The 23533-nt window shown below is 41.8% G+C and overlaps 1 protein-coding gene across 3 annotated transcripts in view; it reads right to left on the reverse strand.

Annotated features, from left to right (window-relative positions):
- The window catches only part of LOC147683296 (thiamine transporter 2-like), a 592344-nt gene that overhangs the window by 136092 nt on the left and 432719 nt on the right, over nucleotides 1-23533 (reverse strand). Inside the window, exon 5 of one of the 3 annotated variants that reach the window (XM_086943751.1) lies at nucleotides 9523-10392. The exons of the other annotated variants lie outside the window; for them this stretch is intronic. Within the exon in view, the coding sequence (XP_086799877.1) occupies nucleotides 10245-10392 (148 nt within the window). The 3' untranslated portion in view covers nucleotides 9523-10244. Of the gene's footprint in view, nucleotides 1-9522; nucleotides 10393-23533 lie in introns of those variants that run through there. 3 annotated transcript variants of the gene reach the window in all.

Below are 23533 nucleotides of genomic sequence, written 5' to 3' on the forward strand. Positions count from 1 at the left end.
GATGTCACTGACCATGTCATGAATGATGTAATATGTGACATCATCAGCAGTGGATTGCGGGTGCGCGATATATAGTTAGTGCAACTAACTATATATGGAATTTCAATGGTTTTGTGTGAGTAAAATAAGGTTTTGTAAATGCGAATTCCTAACTATATATGGTCTATAACCTATGGTTTTTTCAGTGAATATATATATATATATATACAAATGAGGTCACTGAGAACGTGTGGCTAGCATCCAAGTTTATCCCATAATTCAGGGTTCTGTATCTTGTGACCAGCCGGTATCAGTTACTGATTTTTTGCTGAGGTAACTACATATCCTGGGGCACCAGCATGACTAGAAGACATTCAGAGGGAAGGTGTTTAGACAAAGATGCCAAACAAAGATACATTGTGTGTGTGTGTGTATGTGTGTGAGAGAAACATTGAATGTGTGTATATGTGTGAGAGAAACCTCAAGTGTGTGTAACCTCCAATGTGTGTATACTAGGCTGTGCTTTTAGGATTTAAGCGTGTGTGCGCATGCAGGCGTGTCTATATATGTCTCTTTTCATGTCTCATCTGCAGGTTTATAGTCATATCTAGATCTCCCTTCATGCCTTAAGAAAGGGGAGGGATGTGAGGAATTCCGGTCCAGCACACGTCCTCCCTTAAAGTATATGTCATAAATTGAGTGTGCAGTTCCGTAGTAATGATCCTTATCACCTTATTCTGCAAAAGGAGCAACTGAAGTCATCAGAGGTGTCCTCTTTAGGACGCACAAGTTCTCACCCACCAAAAGGTGGCAAGCTTCGTCATTGGGCTGGGCTCTTTGTCGGGCTAGCGCTGCAATGCCCAACAAGCCCCTCTCAAAGGGCCTGCAAAAAAGACCAGTGAGCAAATTTATTGCTTGAATTCTAATCAGGACCATAGAGACGGGTAGGCCCAAAGCTGAGACTACTGCAGGTCAAATGGCCACCAAATAATCCCTACCCCTTCATTGGTCCCCTTGTCCCAGTCATCCCAACGTGAGGCGGTCCCACCCACCACAGGTCTTTTACCACGCGTTAAGAACATGTCCTACCTCTATGTCCATGACCTACATGGGCTTAAAGCTCCACCTCCTGAGTGTCGGCACTGGGCCTTGCTTCAAAAACATAACAATAGAAATGTTTCTAATGCTAGGCCCTGCTGGCACACAGCATATATATTGCTCAGAAGTGCATGGTCCTGGCAGGGCCTAGCTTCAAAAACATTTCTATCTACATGTTGTTATATGACATCCCTTTATTAATGTAATAACTGCACTTTCACAATTGCTTTATTAACCTTCTTACCTCTCAAATTTGCTTGAAAATGCATCATTTACGCACAGTTTTTTCAAACTTTTCTCGGGAAGAGAAACCTCTGAACCTCCCTTAAGATGTGCGGGCTCGCTCGCTGCGCGAGAGCGCCGCAGTGCACTCCAACACAAAGTCTATGCCTCACCACTTTCAAATTTCACCAGGCACCACTGCCACGTGTTTTCTCTAATTAGGCATTCTGTTTCAGAAGAGGTTTGTTGTGTGCAGTAATGCATAGTATTACATGGATGGTGGTGCTTGGATAAGTGATGTGGCTCTGCTGCATTTGGTGCTGCCTTTAGTGTTCTGTTTAAGCCGTGCTAGGGCTAATAAATGCTGTAGGGCATTGAAACACACATAAGTGTTTTTTCGGTGCTGTGTTGGATGTGTGCGAATGTTATGCTAGTAGGCTTTTTTATGAATATGTGCTATTGATACCCACCTACTTAGCAGATTTGTGCTATATTTGATGTGTGTGCATGTGTCTGTCTAATGCAGATGTCTCCAACCTAGTGGATAATGAGCTACCAGTAGCTGGTAGACACCTTCATAGTAGCTCCTATCCTTGAGTTAATTTTTTAAATAAGCACAGGGACATGTATTTCTTATAAAGTTAAGGGAGGGCTGTGTTTATTTTACATTATTATCACCAGGCTGCAGATAGCAGGGCCTGATAATGAGCAGTGGTCAGTCAGGTTTATGACTCAGGCTGCAGCACAGAGGTGAAGGGCTAAACACAGAATGATGTTTCTGAATGCTTTTAAATGAAATACATTTAAACTGAAAAGCTACCTTATGATTAAATTAACTCTTCATTTAAATTTTCTTCCATTTCAAAGTGTCACAAATAACAGGCTCTTGTTTCCAGTGGCCAGTAGACATGGTGCCATATTTCTAACTGAAAAAGACAGTCATTTGTTTAAAAATGAGAGAAATTTAAAGTGAAGAAAAATATTTCTTTGGAACATGATCTTAATGCTTTTCCCCACTTTCAATTAAGCCAATTGCATCCTAATGTTTGTGAAGCATGTTGCTTCACTTTAAATCCCCCCATTTAAACAGAGAGCTGTATTTTCTGTGTCAAATATGACTCTTTGGGGCATATTTACAAGGAAGTGGCAGAGCATGGTGTAAGCCTCCTTGGCTTAACGCTACGCTCCGCCACACCAGAAACGCAGGGCTTCACCGTATTTACAAGAATATGGTGCAACCTTGCGTTTCCCCTGTGCTGGTGCTAATTTGGCTGCCTAGCGCCAAATTAGGCACCCTTGCACTATAGTGCAAGGGTGCCTGCATTGAGGGGAATGTTTGAAATGGCGTTTTAAAACTTCTATGTGTGCTGCTTAATGTAGCACACATTGAAGATGCAAAACATCATTTTTTATGATTGTTTATGTGCAGGAAAGCACACCTTCCTGCACATCAACAATCAATGCTGTTTTGCTGTATCTATGTGTGCTGTACAACGCAGCACACATGAAAACAGCAAAAACAAGGAGAAATTAAACATTTCCCCTCGTTGTGCCAGGGTAAGACCAGGTTTTGCCTGGTCTTAAATTTGGCACTGCCCCATATTTACACCACCCTTGTAAATATGGGTCAGCGTCAAAATCAATGGGTGTTGCAGTGGAACGCCCACCACAACACCCATTGCCCACACCTTTCACGCTAAGTATAGCGTGAAGGGAGGCCTTATTCACAAGGTGGTGGTAGAACACATTAAGTGGCTTAGAGCCGCCGTTTGAATAAGGCAAAGCCCCTATAGCCACCACAACATCGAGTAAAGTGACGTTGTGGTGGCGATAGGGACTTGTAAATATGGCCCCTTGTCTACAGGTCACAGGGAGCAAGATAACTGCTATTTGTAAATGTGGCACTTGGCAATGAGACACAACTTTATTAATATGTTTTATGTAATACATATCAAGATAACTTTAACTCTTTGCTTTAATTTTCTCCCATTTCAAAGTGTCGCCTTTACACACAGTAGGCATCTTGTTACCAGAGACTGGTAGACACAGCGCCATATTTATAACCTAAAAATACAGCCATTATTTTAAGTGGGGAAATTTAAAGTGCAGAAAAATGTTCCATGTCATGAAAAAACTTTTAGAACATTTTTCTGCACTTTCATTTTCTCCTACTTAAAAAAATATGGTTGTATGCTTGTGCATAAATGTAATGGTGCCACATATACGGAATGCTATGTCTTGTGCTACAGGTACATACAAGACAGATTCTCAGTCACCCATACACTTATACCCCATTCATTCGCACACATGTTCATACACCCTTGAAGACCATATTCTCACTGACACACGTGGCAGCCCTGCCATAGTGCCCGTAGTCAAAGTATTTTGTTCAAACCATGGTATGTGACTCTATGGACATTAGGCTTAAAGTCAATGAAGCTCAGCGTGGAGGTGTCAGGTAGTAATGCTTGAGTTGCTTAGCCTTCAGTTGCTCACAATGTTTTTCTCTGATCTTAAGTAGCTGTCACCACAGAAAAGGTTGGAGACCCCTGATCTAATGTGTGCTGCTGGATGTGTATGACAGCTGAAGTTCTATTGCACATTTGTACTATTGCCAACATATTGATATTCAACCCTAGGCAGTTGTTGCTATGAAACGGAGAGTATCACCTCCACGGATTATACCCATCCTAAGACATTTTTGTGGTGTTATTGTTTGTATAAAATGGGATTACAGAAAACCGGATCTAATGGGAATCGGGGGAGTATGGGGGTTTTAACATGTAATTAGAAATGCGCTAGACATCACAGTGAACTATATTTTACCTTGAATGACAATATACCTATTTACATTATACACATTTACAATTTCAAACATGTGAAGTGATTGGTCCAAGATCACAACATTTCTAATGTCAAAGCTAAGAGTTGAACATGTCTCAGATCTCTAATTTGATTATAGAGGATATTGCAACATTAGGTTCATGTAAATTAAATAAGCTGTTAGCCAAATAAGTAAACTGCTCCATCACTGAAACCTGCACCTCCTGACAATTGAGTTCAGCCTAAGGGATCACTGATATAATACTAATCCAATAAATATCGAAATACACCAATATTGGAAATTAAATGTCAAAATCAAAAATATCGACTCCATATACCTAACTATGAAAAAAAAAATATGGAGCGCACAAATATTGTTGCCAAAAACTACAACTTTTATATATACCTATAACAAAAATATTTGAAAAACAAATATTGTCTCCTATAAATAAACATATAACATGTCAAAAATGTTGATTCAACTGTAATATTATCGCCAACATAACTATTAAATCCTTAAACAATATAACAAATACAATTTTCACATACAACAATTACTTCTAATAAACACAAAGCTTGTGTGGCACATCTACATTAAATAAAAATATGTTACTTCAACTAAAAACTAAACAGTCACCCTAAACAAAATATACACCTAAAATACATACAATAAAAACACCAAAAGCATTAATATTAATGATAAACATTTAAACATAGATATAAATCTATATATAAACAAAGAAATGCACAAGTCAATAAAACAAACTGTGTATTATGCTACAAAAATAGCATGAGTTAGCGTTTACCAAACAAGGACTCAACAGATATCTATAAAATAACACTTTAAACAACAAAATCAATCAAAGAATTAAACCAACACTAATTAAAATAACTAAGGGCCTCATTTATGAAAAGTGTTGCATCGCTGTGGTACAACAGTAATGCAACACTTTTCAGTAACTTTTATCTGTTTACATATACTACCTAAAAGAAAAAAACAACAACTTCCAAACTAGCAAACTGCCAGTAAATATAAACTATAATAAAGCACCAAGAACATATAACAAAGTAAGTATGCATAAAAACTTTATTGTAAACTCTCCCAAACAATTACCAAAAAAGATACCAGATTCCCTAAACCTCGAATTCCAGGAACAAAATACCACTTTTTATTAATCTAATTTTTTTTTCTTTTTCAACAGAAAAGTAATTTCTTGCTCTAGGTTAAAATGAGCTCAAAAGAAAAGCTGCAAGACCATGCAAAATATCTCAACAAAACAGACACGTAAACAAATTGCAAGTTACTGCATTTTTTTAAACATATTTGTTAAATAATAATATATCCTTATACTATTAAACCACTTACAGATACAATGACAGAAGTTGCCAAATTCATCACTTCACAGAAAGGAAAGGAAGAAAATTATTAAATCACATTGGCTACACCTACAGCTAAGTAAGTGCATCAACAGAAAACAAAAATGGAAATGTACTAAATATTATTCAAATGAATGCTACGGCAGGGCAACTGCAAAAGATAATTTTATAATTAATGTAAAAGAGCACACACACCCACCAAATGAAACAGAAATAGAAGTTAGAGAAATAATACAAGATTTAATAGAGGCAAGCTCTAGCTCCCAGGAACTACACAAGCAAAATCCTTAAAGAAATACTACTCAAAGTCCCCGCACACATAACAGACTAACTACCAGCTATAACAACTTTAAAACGTTTAATTGCATGCACTAAAACAGCCACCATTAATACTTCATGCACCCCTAGAACATACCTACACATACCTGACCATTTCACAATTACACATAATGAGGAGCACTTACTTTTACATGAAAAAATATTAAAAAACTAACCCTAATCTTCTCTAGAGCAAACAACCTAATGAAACTTACCCAGTGCCGAACCTGAATGATGGATGGGACCTTCAAAAACTTTCCCAAACCAATTACTCAGACATACACCATATATCAACACACAAATATCCCTTTCATATATACCTTACTACCAAACAAACAAAGCAGCACTTACTATGCACCCCTAACTATATAAAACAATAAAACAATAAAGAAATAACTACTACCACCAAAAAATAATCATAGACTTTGAATAAGTCATGATTCAAACAATTCAAAAACTTTACCCCCCCACAGCCATAGAAGGCTGTTACTGTTACTTTAATCAATGTACATGGCGACACTTCCAAAAATCTCACTAAGGGCCTAATTATGAATTTGGCGTTCAAACTCACGGTGGTGCAGTGGTGGCAGTCTGGCCACCCCTGCACTGGCGGTCCGACTGCCGGAATACAACTTGGGCAATCAGCCCACCATGGCACCGCACAATCGCCAGGGTACCATGGCGGTCGGATGGCCACAATATGCTTAGTGGTGCCCTGCGGTACTGCCAAACATATTATGACATTCCTTACCACCACCAGTCTCATGAAGGTTCTTACTTCATGAAACTGTTGGCGGTGAGAAAAGAAAGGGGCTGCACAGGGCCCTCTGTTGGCCCTGTGCATGGGGGTGCATGCAGGGGGTACAAGTTGTGCCCCCTATGTGCATGAACCCCATTCCTGCATGGCACAGACTGCACAGTCCATGCAGTGCAGGATCGTGCACAGGCATGCCACAGCGGTGCAGTGTAAGGCTCACATATGCACCTTTAAAATGCATCGCCGGGGGACCATCACATCTCCCGCCCACCAAACCATGAAAATACTCGTAATCTGGTGAGTGGCCCTTTTTAGCAGTGTGGGAGCGGGGCAGTGGTGTGGTGGCCTGCTCCCACACCACCACACTTGTAATTGGGCTCTTAGTGTAGAATACACCACTAACAGCCAATCCACTTTCAAAATCAAAATAAATTGCAGCACTAACCTACGTCCCTGTCTCAGAGGTAGCCAACCACTATAGCTTACTAATAGGAAGTCCTTTATCCCAACAACTTGACCACACCACTGCCCCGCTCCCACACCGCCAAACATAACATCTGACCACCGACCAGATTAGGAGTCTTCTCCTGGTCTGGCGGGCAGCCCTTTGGCAGTCCCACAGCAGTGGTATGCAAAGGCTCATATGTGAGCTTTAGTAAGGATATGCTGTATGAGCGCCAAAGTCCGTTCCTGCACAGCATGGACTGAGAAGTCCATGCTGCAGGAACAGTGGGTGCATACACATAGGGGGCACACCATGTGCCCCCCCTGCATACATCCCCATGCCTTGAGGCACCAGAGGTCCCTGTAGGGCCCCCTTCGTTTTCTCACTGCCACACTTTTCATGGTGGGCTCACCCCCATGAATACTGTGGTAGTGGGGAAACTCATAATATGCTTGGCAGTGCCACAGGTTCACTGTCAGCATATTGCAAGCCTCTGACCACCACACCACCACTGAGGGATAACAGATTTTCGGCAGTTGCAGTGGTCCAATGGCGATCTGAATGCCAAACTCAAAATACGGCAGTTGAACCACTGGTGCGCACTCCATCCGCTGCCCCACCTTGGGTTTGGGGGACCATGGACCAACAAACTCAGAATCAAGCCCTTAGCCCCCTAACAGCCTATTTAGAAGACACTGGGATTGGCAGACTGCATCGGTCAGGGCAAGACGCCAAGCCAAATTCCAGATACCATGGTTAAATGCATAAGATAGCACCTTGGCACTGGAAGCCAAACCAAACAACACAGTGGAAGGATCCACACTAGGCAGAACTCAACCTACATCATACAAATGTATCAAAGCATTACAAAAAGAGCAAAGCTACCAAGAATTAAGACTAGAGCAGTCTGTTACCCAAATTGGCCCTAAACTTAGCAAACAATATAGAAGAATGTACGACAAGCTACAATTTAAAGTCAAACTGTTCATAAATAATAAAGGACTATATTATTTAGAAATGATAGTCAAAGCATCTCATAAATTAAAAATCAACCTGCCAAAAACCTCAAAAACTACAAAAGCTCTAAAACCAACAAACCAAATCCTTTTTTAAAGATAAAAGTGAAACAATTATATATATTCACAAAGTTAATAAAAACTGATATAATAATATAATAAACATATATCTATCTATCTCTATATATATATACGGCGCGTTAAGTGTGACTGCTGAAAGCGCAGGTGCGCTCCTTGCTAGATTTGTATTTCACACGGCTGCCCCTGGCCGTGCAGCAGAGCACCATCCCTGGCTGGAACGAATGGGAAACACAGCACAGAGAGGCCTGAGCGCTGCACTTTGCTTCGCTACCAAAGGTTTAACGCTCCGATGAAAATGACTGCTCCTGGGTCCCTGACTCTCCCCCTACTCAAGGGTATAACAAGACTGGCGAAACCTGCTTCAAATCAGGGAACCCACTTAAGGGATTGTTGACACTCGCACCTCGGACTACATTAACCATCACTCCTGGTGGTACAACACGCTATAGCCACGCCCACTTAGGGCGGATCATTCCAAACGAAATAAAGTTGGTAAATTACAAGGTGCGAGCACAGCCTGTTTGTTTGCATCAGCCCCATGAAAAAGAGGCGTTGGCCTCGAAACGCGTTGGGCGCATAATCATTTGTTATGAGAAACTGCGATTCCAGAGCATATACGAGGTAAACAGAGCTGGAAGGCACGGCGCGTTAAGTGTGACTGCTGAAAGCGCAGGTGCACTCCTTGCTAGATTTGTGTTTCACACGGCTGCCCCTGGCCGTGCAGCAGAACACCATCCCTGGCTGGAACGAATGGAAAACACAGCACTGAGAGGCCTGAGCGCTGCAGTTTGCTTCGCTACCAAAGGTTTAACGCTCCGATGAAAATGACTGCTCCTGGATCCCTGACTCTCCCCCTACTCAAGGGTATAACAAGACTGACGAAACCTGCTTCAAATCAGGGAACCCACTTAAGGGATTGTTGAGACTCGCACCTCGGACTACATTAACTATCACTCCTGGTGGTACAACACGCAATAGCCACGCCCACTTAGGGCGGATCATTCCAAACGAAATAAAGTTGGTAAATTACAAGGTGCGAGCACAGCCTGTTTGTTTGCATCAGCCCCATAAAGAAGAGGCGTTGGCCTCGAAACGCGTTGGGCGCATGATGGGCGCATAATCATTTGTAATGAGAAACTGCGATTCCAGAGCATATACGAGGTAAACAGAGCTGGAAGGCATCGCGTGTTAAGTCTGACTGCTGAAAGCGCAGGTGCGCTCCTTGCTAGATTTATATATATATATATATATATATATATATATATATATATATATATATATCCCAACAAAGTTTTGGCGCTAAGCTGTGTTGGCCCCTTGCAGCGGCAGGCTTTGGACGGGATCGCCAGTCCCTAAACACTCCAACCTTTCGTCCACGCTTCAAAGAACGACGTCCAAGCCACAGATGTATTTCAAACTGGATTTATTTCACAGCCCACTCGACGCGTTTCGGGAATTGCCTTCCCTTTGTCACGAGTACCATAGTCTGTTACATCCATTCTTTTAAAGTAAATCACATGACTTAATTGCATGATAGACATAGCCGACAGACTACCAACAAATCATATGTCTGGAGCTAATACTACGCACTTTTTGCCAGAATGACTGTGATCTAGTATGCATAAATCATAATACACATCTTAAAAGCATTTCCTCAAAATAATCATTATTATTATTGTGAGCTGTACGAAAGTTAATCACAAAGCACGTCTGTATATTTCATTTCTATTTGCCCCATACACGCACATGATTCAAGCCATAAATCACTCGATTTGGTTACAGCATGAAATGCAAAACATTAATTGAGTTGTGTTCACTTTTTAAGCATATTTGTATTATTTACACATCCGTTTTTTGAAAAATATATCTATCTCATTCTTTTCGCCCCATTAATATAGGAGCTTCGAACCCTCCGTCAAGCCTTCATTTTATACTGATGTGCGCTCGCGCTATTGCTTGAGCCAACGTTCTACTGCATTCACACCGTTGCTTTTGCCTCTCAGTATAGTTGCTTATCATTTGCGTCATGGGTTTAAAGCTCGGGCTATTTTGAACGGATTGTGCTTCACATTAGGCATACTTCGGTAAAGGATTAAGCCCCAGTGGGCATAAGCGCTCCTTTCAAAGTTCAAAAATATATCATACTTGAATCTTGACTCTTGCGTGAAAGTGATAATTCACAGTGATTTGCCAGCTTTCTCTTCGCATCATGAAACATACTGTCACACATTATCTGGATTTGGTGCCTTTTCAAACTCTCCCACATTGTTTGGTACCTGTGGCAAAATAACAAAAATAGTGTTAAAGTGAATTTCAACTCTCTCGTCTTTCATACCTACATTTTAAAATACCAAAAGAATTGATAGCAGTTTGGCAGAACATTGCACATACTTTCTTTAGCCCAGATGCACACCTAAACCCTCATCGCAGTTGTGGCCCTGGGGTTGCAACAGCTGGTATTTGATTATAAATCTCGACTCAAGACGTCTGAGTTCCTGCAGTCGATTGCCACCTCTTTCTCTTATTGGTACCTGGTCTAGCGCCACATAAGATAGGAGGCTGTTGTTGCTGTTGTGGTGGGACGCAAAGTGTCTAGCCATAGGGTACTGTTTATCCTGATTTTTTATGGCTCTTAGGTGCTGTAGGATTCTATCTTTGACTGGTTTTATAGTGCTGCCCACATAAAATTTGTTGCACGGGCATTTTAACGCGTACACCACATGCTCTGTGTGACAGTTCAAATGTTTAGTGATTTTAAAAGGCTCACACTCTTCAGATAATCTGACTTCCTTTGTATTGTGGCTAAATTTACATGCTTTGCACCTGCCACATACATAGAATCCCACAACTGGATTGGATCTCTTTTTGTTTACAATTAATGTTTGACAGACTTTGTCTTTGAGACAGATTGGTTTTCTGTACGTGATCTGGGGATGGTCTCTAATGCTGAGTGAGATATCCTTATCTGTCTTAAGGGTACTCCAATATTTGTTCAGTGCCCCTCTAACTTTTTTGGTTTGGGAGTGATAGTCAGTGATAAATCTCACTCCATCTTTCTCTTCGTCTGTGTTTCTCTCTGGGGGTTCAGTATTATCTCTCTCATCCACTTTGCGTACTGCCTCTTTGATACATTTTTTACTGTATCCTCTTGACTTAAATCTGTCACACATTATCTCTTTTTCTCTCTCATAGTCTAGTTGTTTTGTGCAATTCCTCCTGGCTCTCAAAAGTTCGCCAAAAGGTATTGAGTTAACCAGATTGCGGGGATGGCAACTTTGTGCGTGCAGGAGACTGTTACCTGCAGTTTCCTTCCTGTGCAGGGTTGTCATAAGTTTACTTTCATGAATGCTGACCTTAAGGTCTAGAAAGTCAACAGTTCTTTCACTAATGTGGCTAGTGAAAGACAAATTCAGTTCATTGACATTCAGGGTTGCCACAAATTCTTCTGCCTTCTCTCTAGTACCTTCCCAGATCACAAAAATGTCATCTATGTACCGGAGCCAGGTGCGCACTCCGGTACAGTATGGGTCCAATTTTCTCACAATAAGTTCTTCCCACCATCCTAGGTAGATCCCAGCAAAACTTAAGGGGCTTAATCCTTTACCGAAGTATGCCTAATGTGAAGCACAATCCGTTCAAAATAGCCCGAGCTTTAAACCCATGACGCAAATGATAAGCAACTATACTGAGAGGCAAAAGCAACGGTGTGAATGCAGTAGAACGTTGGCTCAAGCAATAGCGCGAGCGCACATCAGTATAAAATGAAGGCTTGACGGAGGGTTCGAAGCTCCTATATTAATGGGGCGAACAGAATGAGATAGATATATTTTTCAAAAAACAGATGTGTAAATAATACAAATATGCTTAAAAAGTGAACACAACTCAATTAATGTTTTGCATTTCATGCTGTAACCAAATCGAGTGATTTATGGCTTGAATCATGTGCGTGTATGGGGCAAATAGAAATGAAATATACAGACGTGCTTTGTGATTAACTTTCGTACAGCTCACAATAATAATAATGATTATTTTGAGGAAATGCTTTTAAGATGTGTATTATGATTTATGCATACTAGATCACAGTCATTCTGGCAAAAAGTGCGTAGTATTAGCTCCAGACATATGATTTGTTGGTAGTCTGTCGGCTATGTCTATCATGCAATTAAGTCATGTGATTTACTTTAAAAGAATGGATGTAACAGACTATGGTACTCGTGACAAAGGGAAGGCAATTCCCGAAACGCGTCGAGTGGGCTGTGAAATAAATCCAGTTTGAAATACATCTGTGGCTTGGACGTCGTTCTTTGAAGCGTGGACGAAAGGTTGGAATATATATATATATATATACATATATCTATATATTCACTGGAAAAAACATAGGTTTCAGGGACTTGAAAACAGCCGATATCCCCAGTTTTCCAGCAATAGCTTCCACAAAAACACATTTTCACAAATGAGAACAAAAACTAACAGTAATACACGATGAGCGCCAAAGGTACTAGTAATTCCTTGCACTGTAAGTCATTGCCACGTGGCCTTATTGAGGCAGAATTCAATAGACAAAAAGACATTGATCGGGGACCACGCATCATCACAGGGTATGTACACGCTGAGCGCCAAAGGTACTACTAACTCAGTGCACTATAAGTCATTGCAAGTATAAGTGTGTGAGGAGCGTCGCAGTGATTGTATAAGTACATATGTTGGCGCAGCCTAACTCTGACAATGAGCTTGTCTCTAATTGGCTGCCCTCCATGTGCCAAAAACTGAAACTTCAACTTTCCCTGGCCCTGTATTGCTACAGCTGCAACACTCCACTGAATGTGCAATAAACATTCAAATCCACACAGATGTCTCATGTCCACCATCTTTCTTGTGTGGAACTATGGATGAATATAGGGTCAGTGATTCCCCATACCTTCCATGTTGGCCATATTGTTGGACTTGGCTCACAGCGTGACACTTTGACTTTTGCTACCCGGGTGACGGTAGCACTGCAACACGGACACCCTCATCCAGTGTTGTCAGATTTTTTAAAGCTTTCTATAGCCCAAAGCCAACCAAAATGTAGCCCAAAGTAGCCCAATATTGCTACTTCAGGTAAGGAGGGGCAGGGACAGCGTCAAGCAGGCGGTGAATGCATTGGAATTGATGTTACAACAGGATGCCGAGTAAATATTTGTCTAATAAAGCGCTTTAACATACTACTTTGCTGGAGCGCAGTATACATATTTATAATCTGGCAACTAGCACAAACCAAAATGTTACCGAACAACCGGAAAAAAATATAGTCCAATTGTGCGTGATCTAGCCCAATTTGGCAACACTGATGACACAGCCACTCCCTCACGGCTGGTATACACCCACACAACACCCATCCAGCACAGGCGTCACAAGGCACGTGACCCTGCTAATATAAAAGACCTAGCGCACGTGCTCTACTCCATTTTAGAGTTTAGAGTGCGTGGCCTCACTTCTCACTGAGTTAGTAGCACCGCAAGCACTGAATGGGTGTACAATCTGGGATGATGATAGTTGCACTAGTATGTCCTCTGCCATGGCGATATCAAGACTCAGTATCAAATGTGAGACCTGTTAGCTTGCAGAACGGAGCTGCATGATGTGGAGGGTGCCCTGACCGCGAAAATGTGAGCAGTGAGGCCTTGGTGTGTAGCGTCAGGCAGATACCTCTGGATGGTGGGAGTGGATAGGATACAGCAGCCTGAATGCAGAAAGACGGCAGAGCGATTTAGGCGTATGCAGTCGTATATACTCTGCTACAGTGTCGGATTGGTAATGCGGGCACTGGTGCAATGCCTGAGGGGCTGGTGCCGAGTTCCAACTGCGGGCTGCTTTTTGGAGCATTCTGGGCGGCAGATTTGGGCGGTGTCGCTGTTGCTCGAATACAGCCAGCGGCCCAGTGGGTGTCTAAATGGACTTTCTGGAGGCTGATGGGCGTCATTACCCCACATTTATCAACAGGCAGAGGCATCACTTTCTTACTCTCGCAGGGCCGGCCCATTAATCTATGCATACCTAGCAGGGAAGGGGGCCTGAGCAGAAGTGGTTCACTTGTTTTTACCCTGCTCTGCCATTACTAATTCTGCACTATCTTTCAGATGTGGGAGCTTGAGATTACCACTAGGTCGCGGCACGTGGTTGAAGACAGAGCGGTTGTGTAAAGGTAAGCTGTGACAGTTTTGTACACAGTGTGGGCACTCAGTATCCCTCCTCACCTCTTCCTTTCTCTCCCTCACACTCTTTCTATCTCCCTCTTCCTCTTTACCTCTTTGTCTTTCTCTTCCTCTCTCTCTCTCTCTTCGTCTTTCTCACTCTTTCTCTCTGTGTTCCTCTCACTTTCTTTCTTTTTCTCGCTCTCTTCCTCTCACTATTTCTCTCTTTCTCTCTGTCTTCTGCTCACTCTTTCTTTCTTTCTTTCTTTCTTTCTCTCTCTCCTCCTCTCTCCTTTGATGGACGCATGACACACAATCTCATCTTGCTTTTTTATCTAACAGGCTGTAAATCACAAACAGGGCCGAACTGGCTACCGGGCGTTTTGGTATGTTGCTGAGTTGGGGGCTGATTTCCTTAATGGGGACCTGCGTGTACTGAACGAAATTCATTTTGCTTTAATTATTTTGCAGCACACGCAGTTCTCCATGAACGAAATCAGCCCCCACCACAGTGAAATCAGCCCCCAGCTCTGCAGCATTCCAAAACGCCCGGTAGTCTGTCCGGGCCTGATCCCAATTCGATGTTCACCCCACCAACACCACCAGAGATGAACGCACAAAAAATCTGCAATGATGCGTGGCCATCCTGACAATTAACACCCACTCTGAATTGTGCGCTTTGCTTTATCGCGAGTACGCAGCGCCTGAGAAGGTTGCTTCAGCATATGGTGGACCCTTTCACACACACGCCGGTGGCAGAAGGTGAGCAGAGAGACTTCTTTCCGCAGCAGTGGGCAGTCACCTCTGAGCGGTGGGAGTGGATAGTGCACAGCAGTCTGGGCGCACAAGTGCGCACAGACACCTCCAAGCAGTGGGAGTGGATGGGGTGCACCTCCTCATTGTGAATTACGCATGTGCAGTAATATGTACTCTGCAGTTACTAATTCTATACTATCTTTCACATCACTAAACTTGAGGGCTGCACTATCTCCCGGCAGGTGGTTGGAAGCACACCAGTGGCACAAAGGTGAGCTGAAAAGATTTTCTCCAGTGTCAACACTCCCTCTCCATCTTTTCTTTTCTCTGTCACACACTTTCTCTCTTTCTCTGACTCTTACTCTCTCTCTCTCTATCTCTCTCATTTTTTTCTCTTCCTCTCTCTCACTCTTTATCTTTCTCTCTTCCTGTCTCTCACACTGTTTCTCTCGTTGTCTTCCTCTCTGTCTCACTCTTTCTCTCTTTGGCTTCCTCTCGCTCACTCTTTCTCTCTTCTCTCTCACTCTTTCTCTCTCTCTCTCTTCCTCTTTCTCATTCTTTCTCTCTCTCTCTCTTCCTCTCTCTCACACTGATTCTCTCTGTCTCTCTTCCTCCTATCTCACTCTTTCTCTCTTTCTCTGTCTTCCTCTTTCTCACACTGTTTCTATCTTCCTTGTAGCTCACTCTTTCTCTCTTCCTCTCTCTCTTCCTCTCTCTCACTCTTTCTCTCTCTGTCTTACTCTCTCTCACACTGTTTCTCTTTCTCTCTTCCTTGTATCTTACTATTTCGCTCTTTCTCTCTCTTACTCTATCTCTCTTTCTCTGTCTTCTCTCTCACTCTTTCTCTCTTCCTCTCCTTCTCCCTCTCTCACTCTTGCTCTCTCTATCTTCTTTGTTGGACTTATGACGCTCCATCTTAGCTTTCTTTTTGTCTTACAGGCTGTGAATCACAAATGGACCAGCGATGACACGCCACAGCTGTACATAGTTTTATTTGTTGTTGACTAAGATTTTTATTTGTCCAACCTCACAAGCATCTTTTTATTAATGGTTCACACATGGACCCTTCTGGGCCCAAGAATGTTGTTGGGGGTATGCTGGTAATGTGGAAAGAGGGTGAGTTACCTGCTAATGTGGGGAGATGCAGTGTGAAAGGGGTATCTCTCACAGAAAGAACTCCGGTTTGATTTCAGAAATGCCTCCGACAGCTGCCAGCTGACGGACTGAATCACAAAATGGCTTTTCAATGCTCATATAGTGTGACTTATGACCAGTTCGCACCCAGGCTCGCGGAGGGACACCTGCAGCCCGTCCACATGACTCACAGACACAGAACTATGAGCTGTCCTCCCCAAAGGAACAGCAGTGTAGTAGCTCGCAGAGCTACAGGCACAGCAGCGTACTAGCTTGCAAAAGGTAGAGAGCTGCGAGCCGACGGACCGGCTCCTAAAGGCATAGCTGCGAAGTGGTGACATTGGGCACAGGGAGCTTGAAAGGGTTATCTTCCTACTGGTGTCCTGAAGTGGAAGTCGTGCTGCCTGGCATTCACCTGTTTCTCCTTTATTGTTAATAAATCTTAAACCTTCACTGCGTCTAAATCATCATTACACAGAGCTCCGCTATATTAAATGGCCCCCGGAACCTTTCTTTTATATTTTCACTTGATGCGAGGCACAAGATGGCTGCTGTTTGAAGTGTTAGCAGCCAATCAGGGTCAAGCTCCTGCTCAGCAGTTAGGCACGGACCGGATATATATTTTTTTCCTTTAATATCTCAAAAGACTACTGAACAGATTTACACCATTTCTAAAAAAAAAGCTCTTTCTTGACCAAGACCTTTCTCCCTGCCAAATTTGGAGTAATTCCCTTCAGCAGTTTCACCTGTAGCCTTGTCTAAAGTTTCGTATGGAAAATGCATTGAGAAAACACATTTTGGGACCCCCCTTTTTTCTCAACCCCCCCCTTGACCAATCACCCCAAAACTTTCAAGATAGGAGCTGATCAAAAAAGAGAAACTTTTTGGAAAATTTGGAAACATTTGTCAAATGATGCCAAAGTTATAAGCACATGGAGGGCTACAGGAGAGGGTCAGCGCAACACCCCTCCCAACATGAGTGAAGCCACGGGTCTGCGGGGACTCCAGCAGGCCCCCGCAGCCCCAGAGAGCTCACGCTATTTTTTTTTTTTAAAAATCCCCCTAGACCTAGCCCAGCCCGGGGTCTGATGAAAATAAAACGCATGAACCTGCGAAAATTTATAAGCACATGGAGGGCTCCAGGAGAGGGGCCGTGCAACACCCCTCCCAACATGGGTAAAGCTGTGGGACTGCGGGGACCCCAGCGAGCCCTGGGACTGCGGGGACCCCAGCAGGCCCCCGCAGCCGCAGTGAGCCCCCATTAGTTAAAATTTTTTTTTTTTTTAAATCCCCCGAGACCTAGCCCACCTTGGGGTCTCAGTAAAATAAAACGCAGGAACCCGGGAATGATTTCTTTTCTTTTTTGTTTTATGTTGTTTTTGGCCTTGGGGGTCCTGCTGGGACACCATGAGGAGGCTTTGGGGTCTGGGTGTTTCTATCCTGCCCCCTTCTCTTGTTTTCTACCTTTACTACTCTGTTTTCAAGAGACTCGCTTCTACCGACAGACAAGATGGCTGCCTGGTTTGGAGTGTTGGCAGCCAATCACAGTGAAGCTTGTGCAAAGGACTTAGGCTCCGCCCAGATATCAAACTTTTATTTTTCTAATATCTCAGCAACAACTAAACCGGATTTACACCATTTAAAAAAGGTTGCTTTCTGACCCATGCACTACCTTTGTGCCAAATTTGGGGTAATTCTGTTCAGCAGTACGGGCTGTAGCTCGTCGCAAAATTTCCTATGGAAATTAACACGGGGAAAATGCACTTTGGGACTCCCCTTTTTTCTCAGCCACCCCTTGACGAATCACCCCCAAACTTCCAAGGTAGGAGCTGACCTAAAAAAGTGCAACTGTTTGGAAAATTTCATAAAGTTTCTTTAGATGACGCCAAAGTTATAAGCAAATCAAAAAATGCTTTCCCTGTGGAAACTAGGTTGTAACTATAACTACCTATTGGCGACCGCCAGTAGGTAATATATATATATATATATATATATATATATATATATATATATATATGGTGACGATTCGTACCCAGTGGCTCGACATTTTGAGGCCACTCATGCCAAGAATCCAGATGAGCTAAGTTACTATGTGGTGGATTGTATACCCCTGTTAAGACGAGGAGGAGATAGAAATGCAAAGCTGAGAAAGTTAGAAACAAAGTATATACTTGAGATGGTCACTAAAAGTCCTAATGGATTGAACTCCACCGAAGATTTTTATGAAAATATTCTGTTTCTAAATGTATATATCTTCGAATGTTTTTCATCAATGAATTTATATTTGCTGTTCGCTGAACATGAAATATAGTTTTTATACATTATATTATTATTTTTTTATAAAATATTTTAGGGTTTGCACGCTCAATATAATAACACTTTGCACTTTTTCTTGGACAATTCTTGCATTGCCCACTGGGGCTTTATTAAGTACGTGGTCCTGCCACTGATGTGTTTGATGCTGGTATTTTCTGATATGTGAAAATATGCTGCTTTTGAAATATGTTGTGATTTTGCCAATTCGGAACTTCTTGCACAGATTTTAATTAATCGTGTTTATAATTTTAGACTTTCCCTTTTATGGCTTTTAAATCGCACTAAGTTTGATCTTAAATATTTATTATAAATATTTATCGATATATCTGCACAAAGCATTAGCAGGTATTTTGCATACTCAACATATCATATTTTACAGGTATAATTGAGATGTGGTAGGCACTTAGTCTGTTGTCCATATTTATTGCACAAATTTTGCACTGTCACTTTAAATAATGAGAATTTCCCCATGTAACTTGTCATGTGATCAAGGTCCGAGCAGGACAGAAACGCGTCATGGCGGAGGTCCTGGGTGAAAAATAAAATATTTCAGCACGATATTGGGTACGTTTCGTATCTGTGGAGATTAAATTCCTGTGGGTGAATATATATATATATATATATATTCACTGAAAAAACCACAGGTTATAGACCATATATAGTTAGGAATTAGCATTTACAAAACCATATTTTACTCACACAAAACCATTGAAATTTCATATATAGTTAGATGCACTAACTATATATCGCGCACCCGCAATCTACTGCTGATCATGTCACATATTACATCATTCATGACATGGCCAGTGACATCACTGATGACATCACTGATGACATCACTGATGACATCTCAAATGACATCACTGATGACATCACTGATGACATCATTCATGTGATAATAGGGTGAACCTCTTCAGACTCTAATATAACCTTAGATACACTCAGAATAAATAGACGCTCACAGACTGTCACTCATCCATGGAGTTACTCACACACCTAGTCAGTCATGCAAAGAATCAATTACACCTCCATTCCCTCAACTAAACAGTTATACACACCTTACTTATTCAAACATATACTTACACATATTTACTCTCTTATACAATCCCTGATACAAATTCTCAATGATCCATACAGCCACTCATACATTCACTGGCTCTTATGCACAGTTATTTATATATGTCAACTCTCACATGCATTGTGTTTTACATATGTACTTACTTGGACATGTAGCACTGAGATATCCATTCACTCACCAATACACTCATGCACACAGTCAACTGCCTGTACAGATGTTTCCACATGCACTTTTGAACCCATACATCTAGTGAATCAACTGCTCACATATCTATACACAGAGTCACACACCTCACAGCCACTCACACACACACTCACTCTCTCAAACAAATACTTGGGCAACCTATCATTAACCAATATACTTAATCATAAAGCAAATGATCAACATAAGCAGCAGTTTACAGAACAACAGACATAATGATGCACACATTCAGACAGTTTAGTCACTAACCCATGCCCTCAGTGAGACACATTTAATCACTCTCTCATACAGTCAGTCATGCACCTACTAAATCCTTCATCCAAAGACTTATACATCCACTCATTCTTCAATATGTAAGACATATTTTGACTTTTCATAAACATACAATCACTGGATGTTGTCATCAGTGATGTCATCAGTGATGTCATTTGAGATGTCATCAGTGATGTCATCAGTGATGTCACTGACAATGTCATGAATGATGTAATATGTAACATGATCAGCAGTAGATTGCGGGTGCGCGATATATAGTTAGTGCATCTAACTATATATGAAATTTCAATGGTTTTGTGTGAGTAAAATATGGTTTTGTAAATGCTTATTCCTAACTATATATGGTCTATAACCTATGGTTTTTTCAGTGAATTTCATTGGTTTTTTAAATATATTTGATATGTTTATAATAAAAATAATTTTAAATATTTTTTTTTTCGCTCCCGGTTCGCGAACCGGGAAGCTTTCCGTTAGCTGAATTTAATGCCGCGACCCGGTCCGCTAACCGGTAAACGTTCCGTTTGCGTAACTGCCGCGTTAGAAATCAACATCGTGACGCGTCGCGGAAGCGCGACATATCACGTTGCCGCATAATGCGTCTTATGACGCGCCGCGTTAGCGCACCCGGAAGTGCTCCGGACCGCGAACTGAGGCGCGAAACGCAGCTTTCCGGAAGCGATCCGGAGCGTGGCGCGCAGCGCGTAACGTAAGCGGAACAGGTCATGTGACTTGTTAATAAAACTTTTCATTGGTTCATTTCACTTTTGGTTTCCTAATGATGTAAGACTAGGTCATGTGACCTAAAAATAACACTTTTCATTGGTTTAGAACAATTTTTTTTCCAAATGATGAAAGCCCCCACCTTTTTTCTCACTCTGACTTTCAACTTTGAGAAAGGAAGACCTATTTTGCACAGTGGAAAATGGCTTCACTAGTAGCTTCAGCTGGTGGACCCCCACCACCACCACCACCATCTCTTCATAGGAAGAGAGGACCACCTCCACAGTTCCTTGCAAACCCAGAGGAGGAAGAGAATCAAGAAGAGGAAGAGGAAGAACAGGCACCACAATTTTTAAAAGAGTTGCCCCGGGTATCTCATTATAAAAATAGTTTTATTTGGCAGTTTTTTTCATTTCCATCAGGACAGAAAAAAGTTAATGCACGCTATGTGACGTGCCTAATATGCAAGGATGAGTTATCTAGAGGCACAGAAAAGAAGTATAGTTATGGGAACTATACTATGCACTGTCACATGCAAAGGTGGCATCCTCTAAATTATAGCCGGGCAGAGATGCGTGACCTGCAAGACAACCCTCCAACTTCTGTGGCCAGGACATCATCAGATATATCTTTGTCGGTTCCAGAGGCACGAGAAACAGTGCCAAACATCCAAGAAAATTTTGTGCATATGAAGATTGTTTGTTTATATTGCGGCACCTTATTTTCATGTGCCAATATGAGTATTAAGTTAGTTAATTTAGCATTTGAAAAACACCAATGCTCTAAACGCCCCAAGAAATAATTTTTTTTTTTGCTCCTGTTGAGCCCTTTTCAATGCCTGTTTTTGTTCTTTCCCTTTCAAAAAAACAAAAAAAAACATAAAATTGTTCAAAAAATACAAAAAAACAAATAATGTTAAAAAAAGAAAAAAAAAATATAAAACAACAAAAACAATAAAAAAAAAGTTCTTTTCAGAACTACCTCCCCTTTATACAAAAATTGCTAGAAAGTGTAACACTCTGGCAAGCTGTTTTTTTTTTAGTTCGCTTTCCGGTTTGCTCGCCAGTACGCGAACCGGGAGCTAACCCCCAATTTTTTTTTTTTAAAAAAAGGAGTAAGTACAAGGGAAGTAAACAGAGAGTAATGTTAAAAGAAAGACAGCTATAGGGAGTAAACCAGAGATGCTGTTTAATAGATTTATTTACCGAAGAAAAGATGGAAGAGGATGTAATTGTGGAAAACAAAATAGATAAGGAAGTGAAAGAATCAAGCATTGAAAATGCAATAGGTCTTACAATAGAAGAGTTTGTCCTTTTGGTTTTGCAAATGGATGAGTGGCGTTGCGTGGATGAGTGGCGTTGCGTGGATGAGTTGCGTGTGTGAGTGGCGTTGTGTGTGTGAGTGGCGTTGCGTGTGTGAGTGGCGTTGCGTGTGTGAGTGGCGTTGTGTGTGTGAGTGGCGTTGCGTGTGTGAGTGGCGTTGCGTGTGTGAGTGTTTTGAGAAATTGGAGCAATAAATTTAAATTTTATAAGTTAAAATTTTTCAGACATTATTCTTTTTTATTGGAAAATGCTGAAAAAGTACCCAAAAGATATTATATAAAATGAGACTTAAAATGTACTGTGCAACTTTTTTGTGTTACATAGTAAATAAAAAAAATCAACAAAACAAACAATCAATTAACATACAATATTTGAAAAGTCTATCATTCTTTTTTCCTCATAGAACGCTCCCCAGGCCGCTTCCGGGTTCGCGAACCGGGAGCTTCCCACGCAAAAAAAAAAAAAAATTTTTTTTTTGCCCCGCGGGGCCCTATGTAAAACTCTACATCAAACCTAGGGGGTCAGGGAAGATCTACTATGCCCCCTTATGGTCATTTCCCCCTTTGTTTTGGCCTCCTCTTGTCTCTCGATCCTACCGAGAGACAAGATGGCAGCCGCTCCGACTGTTCAGAATATTCACAGACACCGGAGAGCCAATCAGCTTCGCTTCGCAAAGCTCCGTTACGCGTCAAGTACGCGAACGGAGCGCTACCCGGAGCGCTGTCACAGATATATATATTTTTTTGAACGTTAATTTCTCAAAATCCACAGGAGCACAAATCTTGAGACCTAGCAAAGGCACATCGGGCTAACAGTCCATACAATTTTGCCAAGTTTCGTGCAAATCCATTCAGCCGTTCGGGCTAAAAGTGAGGCCAAAGGCCCTATGGAAATTAACATGGGAAAAACACGTTTTGGCACCCCCCTTTTTTCTCGGCGCCCCCTTGACGAACCCCCCCAAATTTTCAGGAGCTGCTCAGAAACAAAATGTGCCATTTTCCTGAAAATGTCAGCCAATTCCGTCCACAAACGCCAAAGTTATTAGACATAGAATTTTCAAAAATCCCATAGGGAAAAAATCCTAACTACATATACCTACTGGCGACCGCCAGTAGGTAATATTACCTACTGGCGATAGCCAGTAGGTATATATAGTTAGGATTTTTGGGGTTATTAAAGGGTCCCGTGGGGAAAATAAATAAAAATTGATTTTTCACGGTAGAAGCGCTTCCCGGTTCGCGAACCCGGCCGCAAAGTGGTAGCGAAACGGGAATTTGCCATTTTGTGTTTCGGTTTGATTAAATTACAGGGTATAAGGGGGTACGGGAGACGTATCCTGATCCCTTATGTTTTCTGAGGGTGGCTGAGGAGGCTCATATATGTTGATACATGTCTTCCAGCGGCTGTGCGTGAGCGTTTTATTTTTTTTGCTGCGTGACGTCTG

This window comes from Lissotriton vulgaris, chromosome 11 (assembly GCF_964263255.1).
Source record: "Lissotriton vulgaris chromosome 11, aLisVul1.2, whole genome shotgun sequence".
In the NCBI taxonomy this organism is placed as follows: domain Eukaryota; kingdom Metazoa; phylum Chordata; class Amphibia; order Caudata; family Salamandridae; genus Lissotriton; species Lissotriton vulgaris.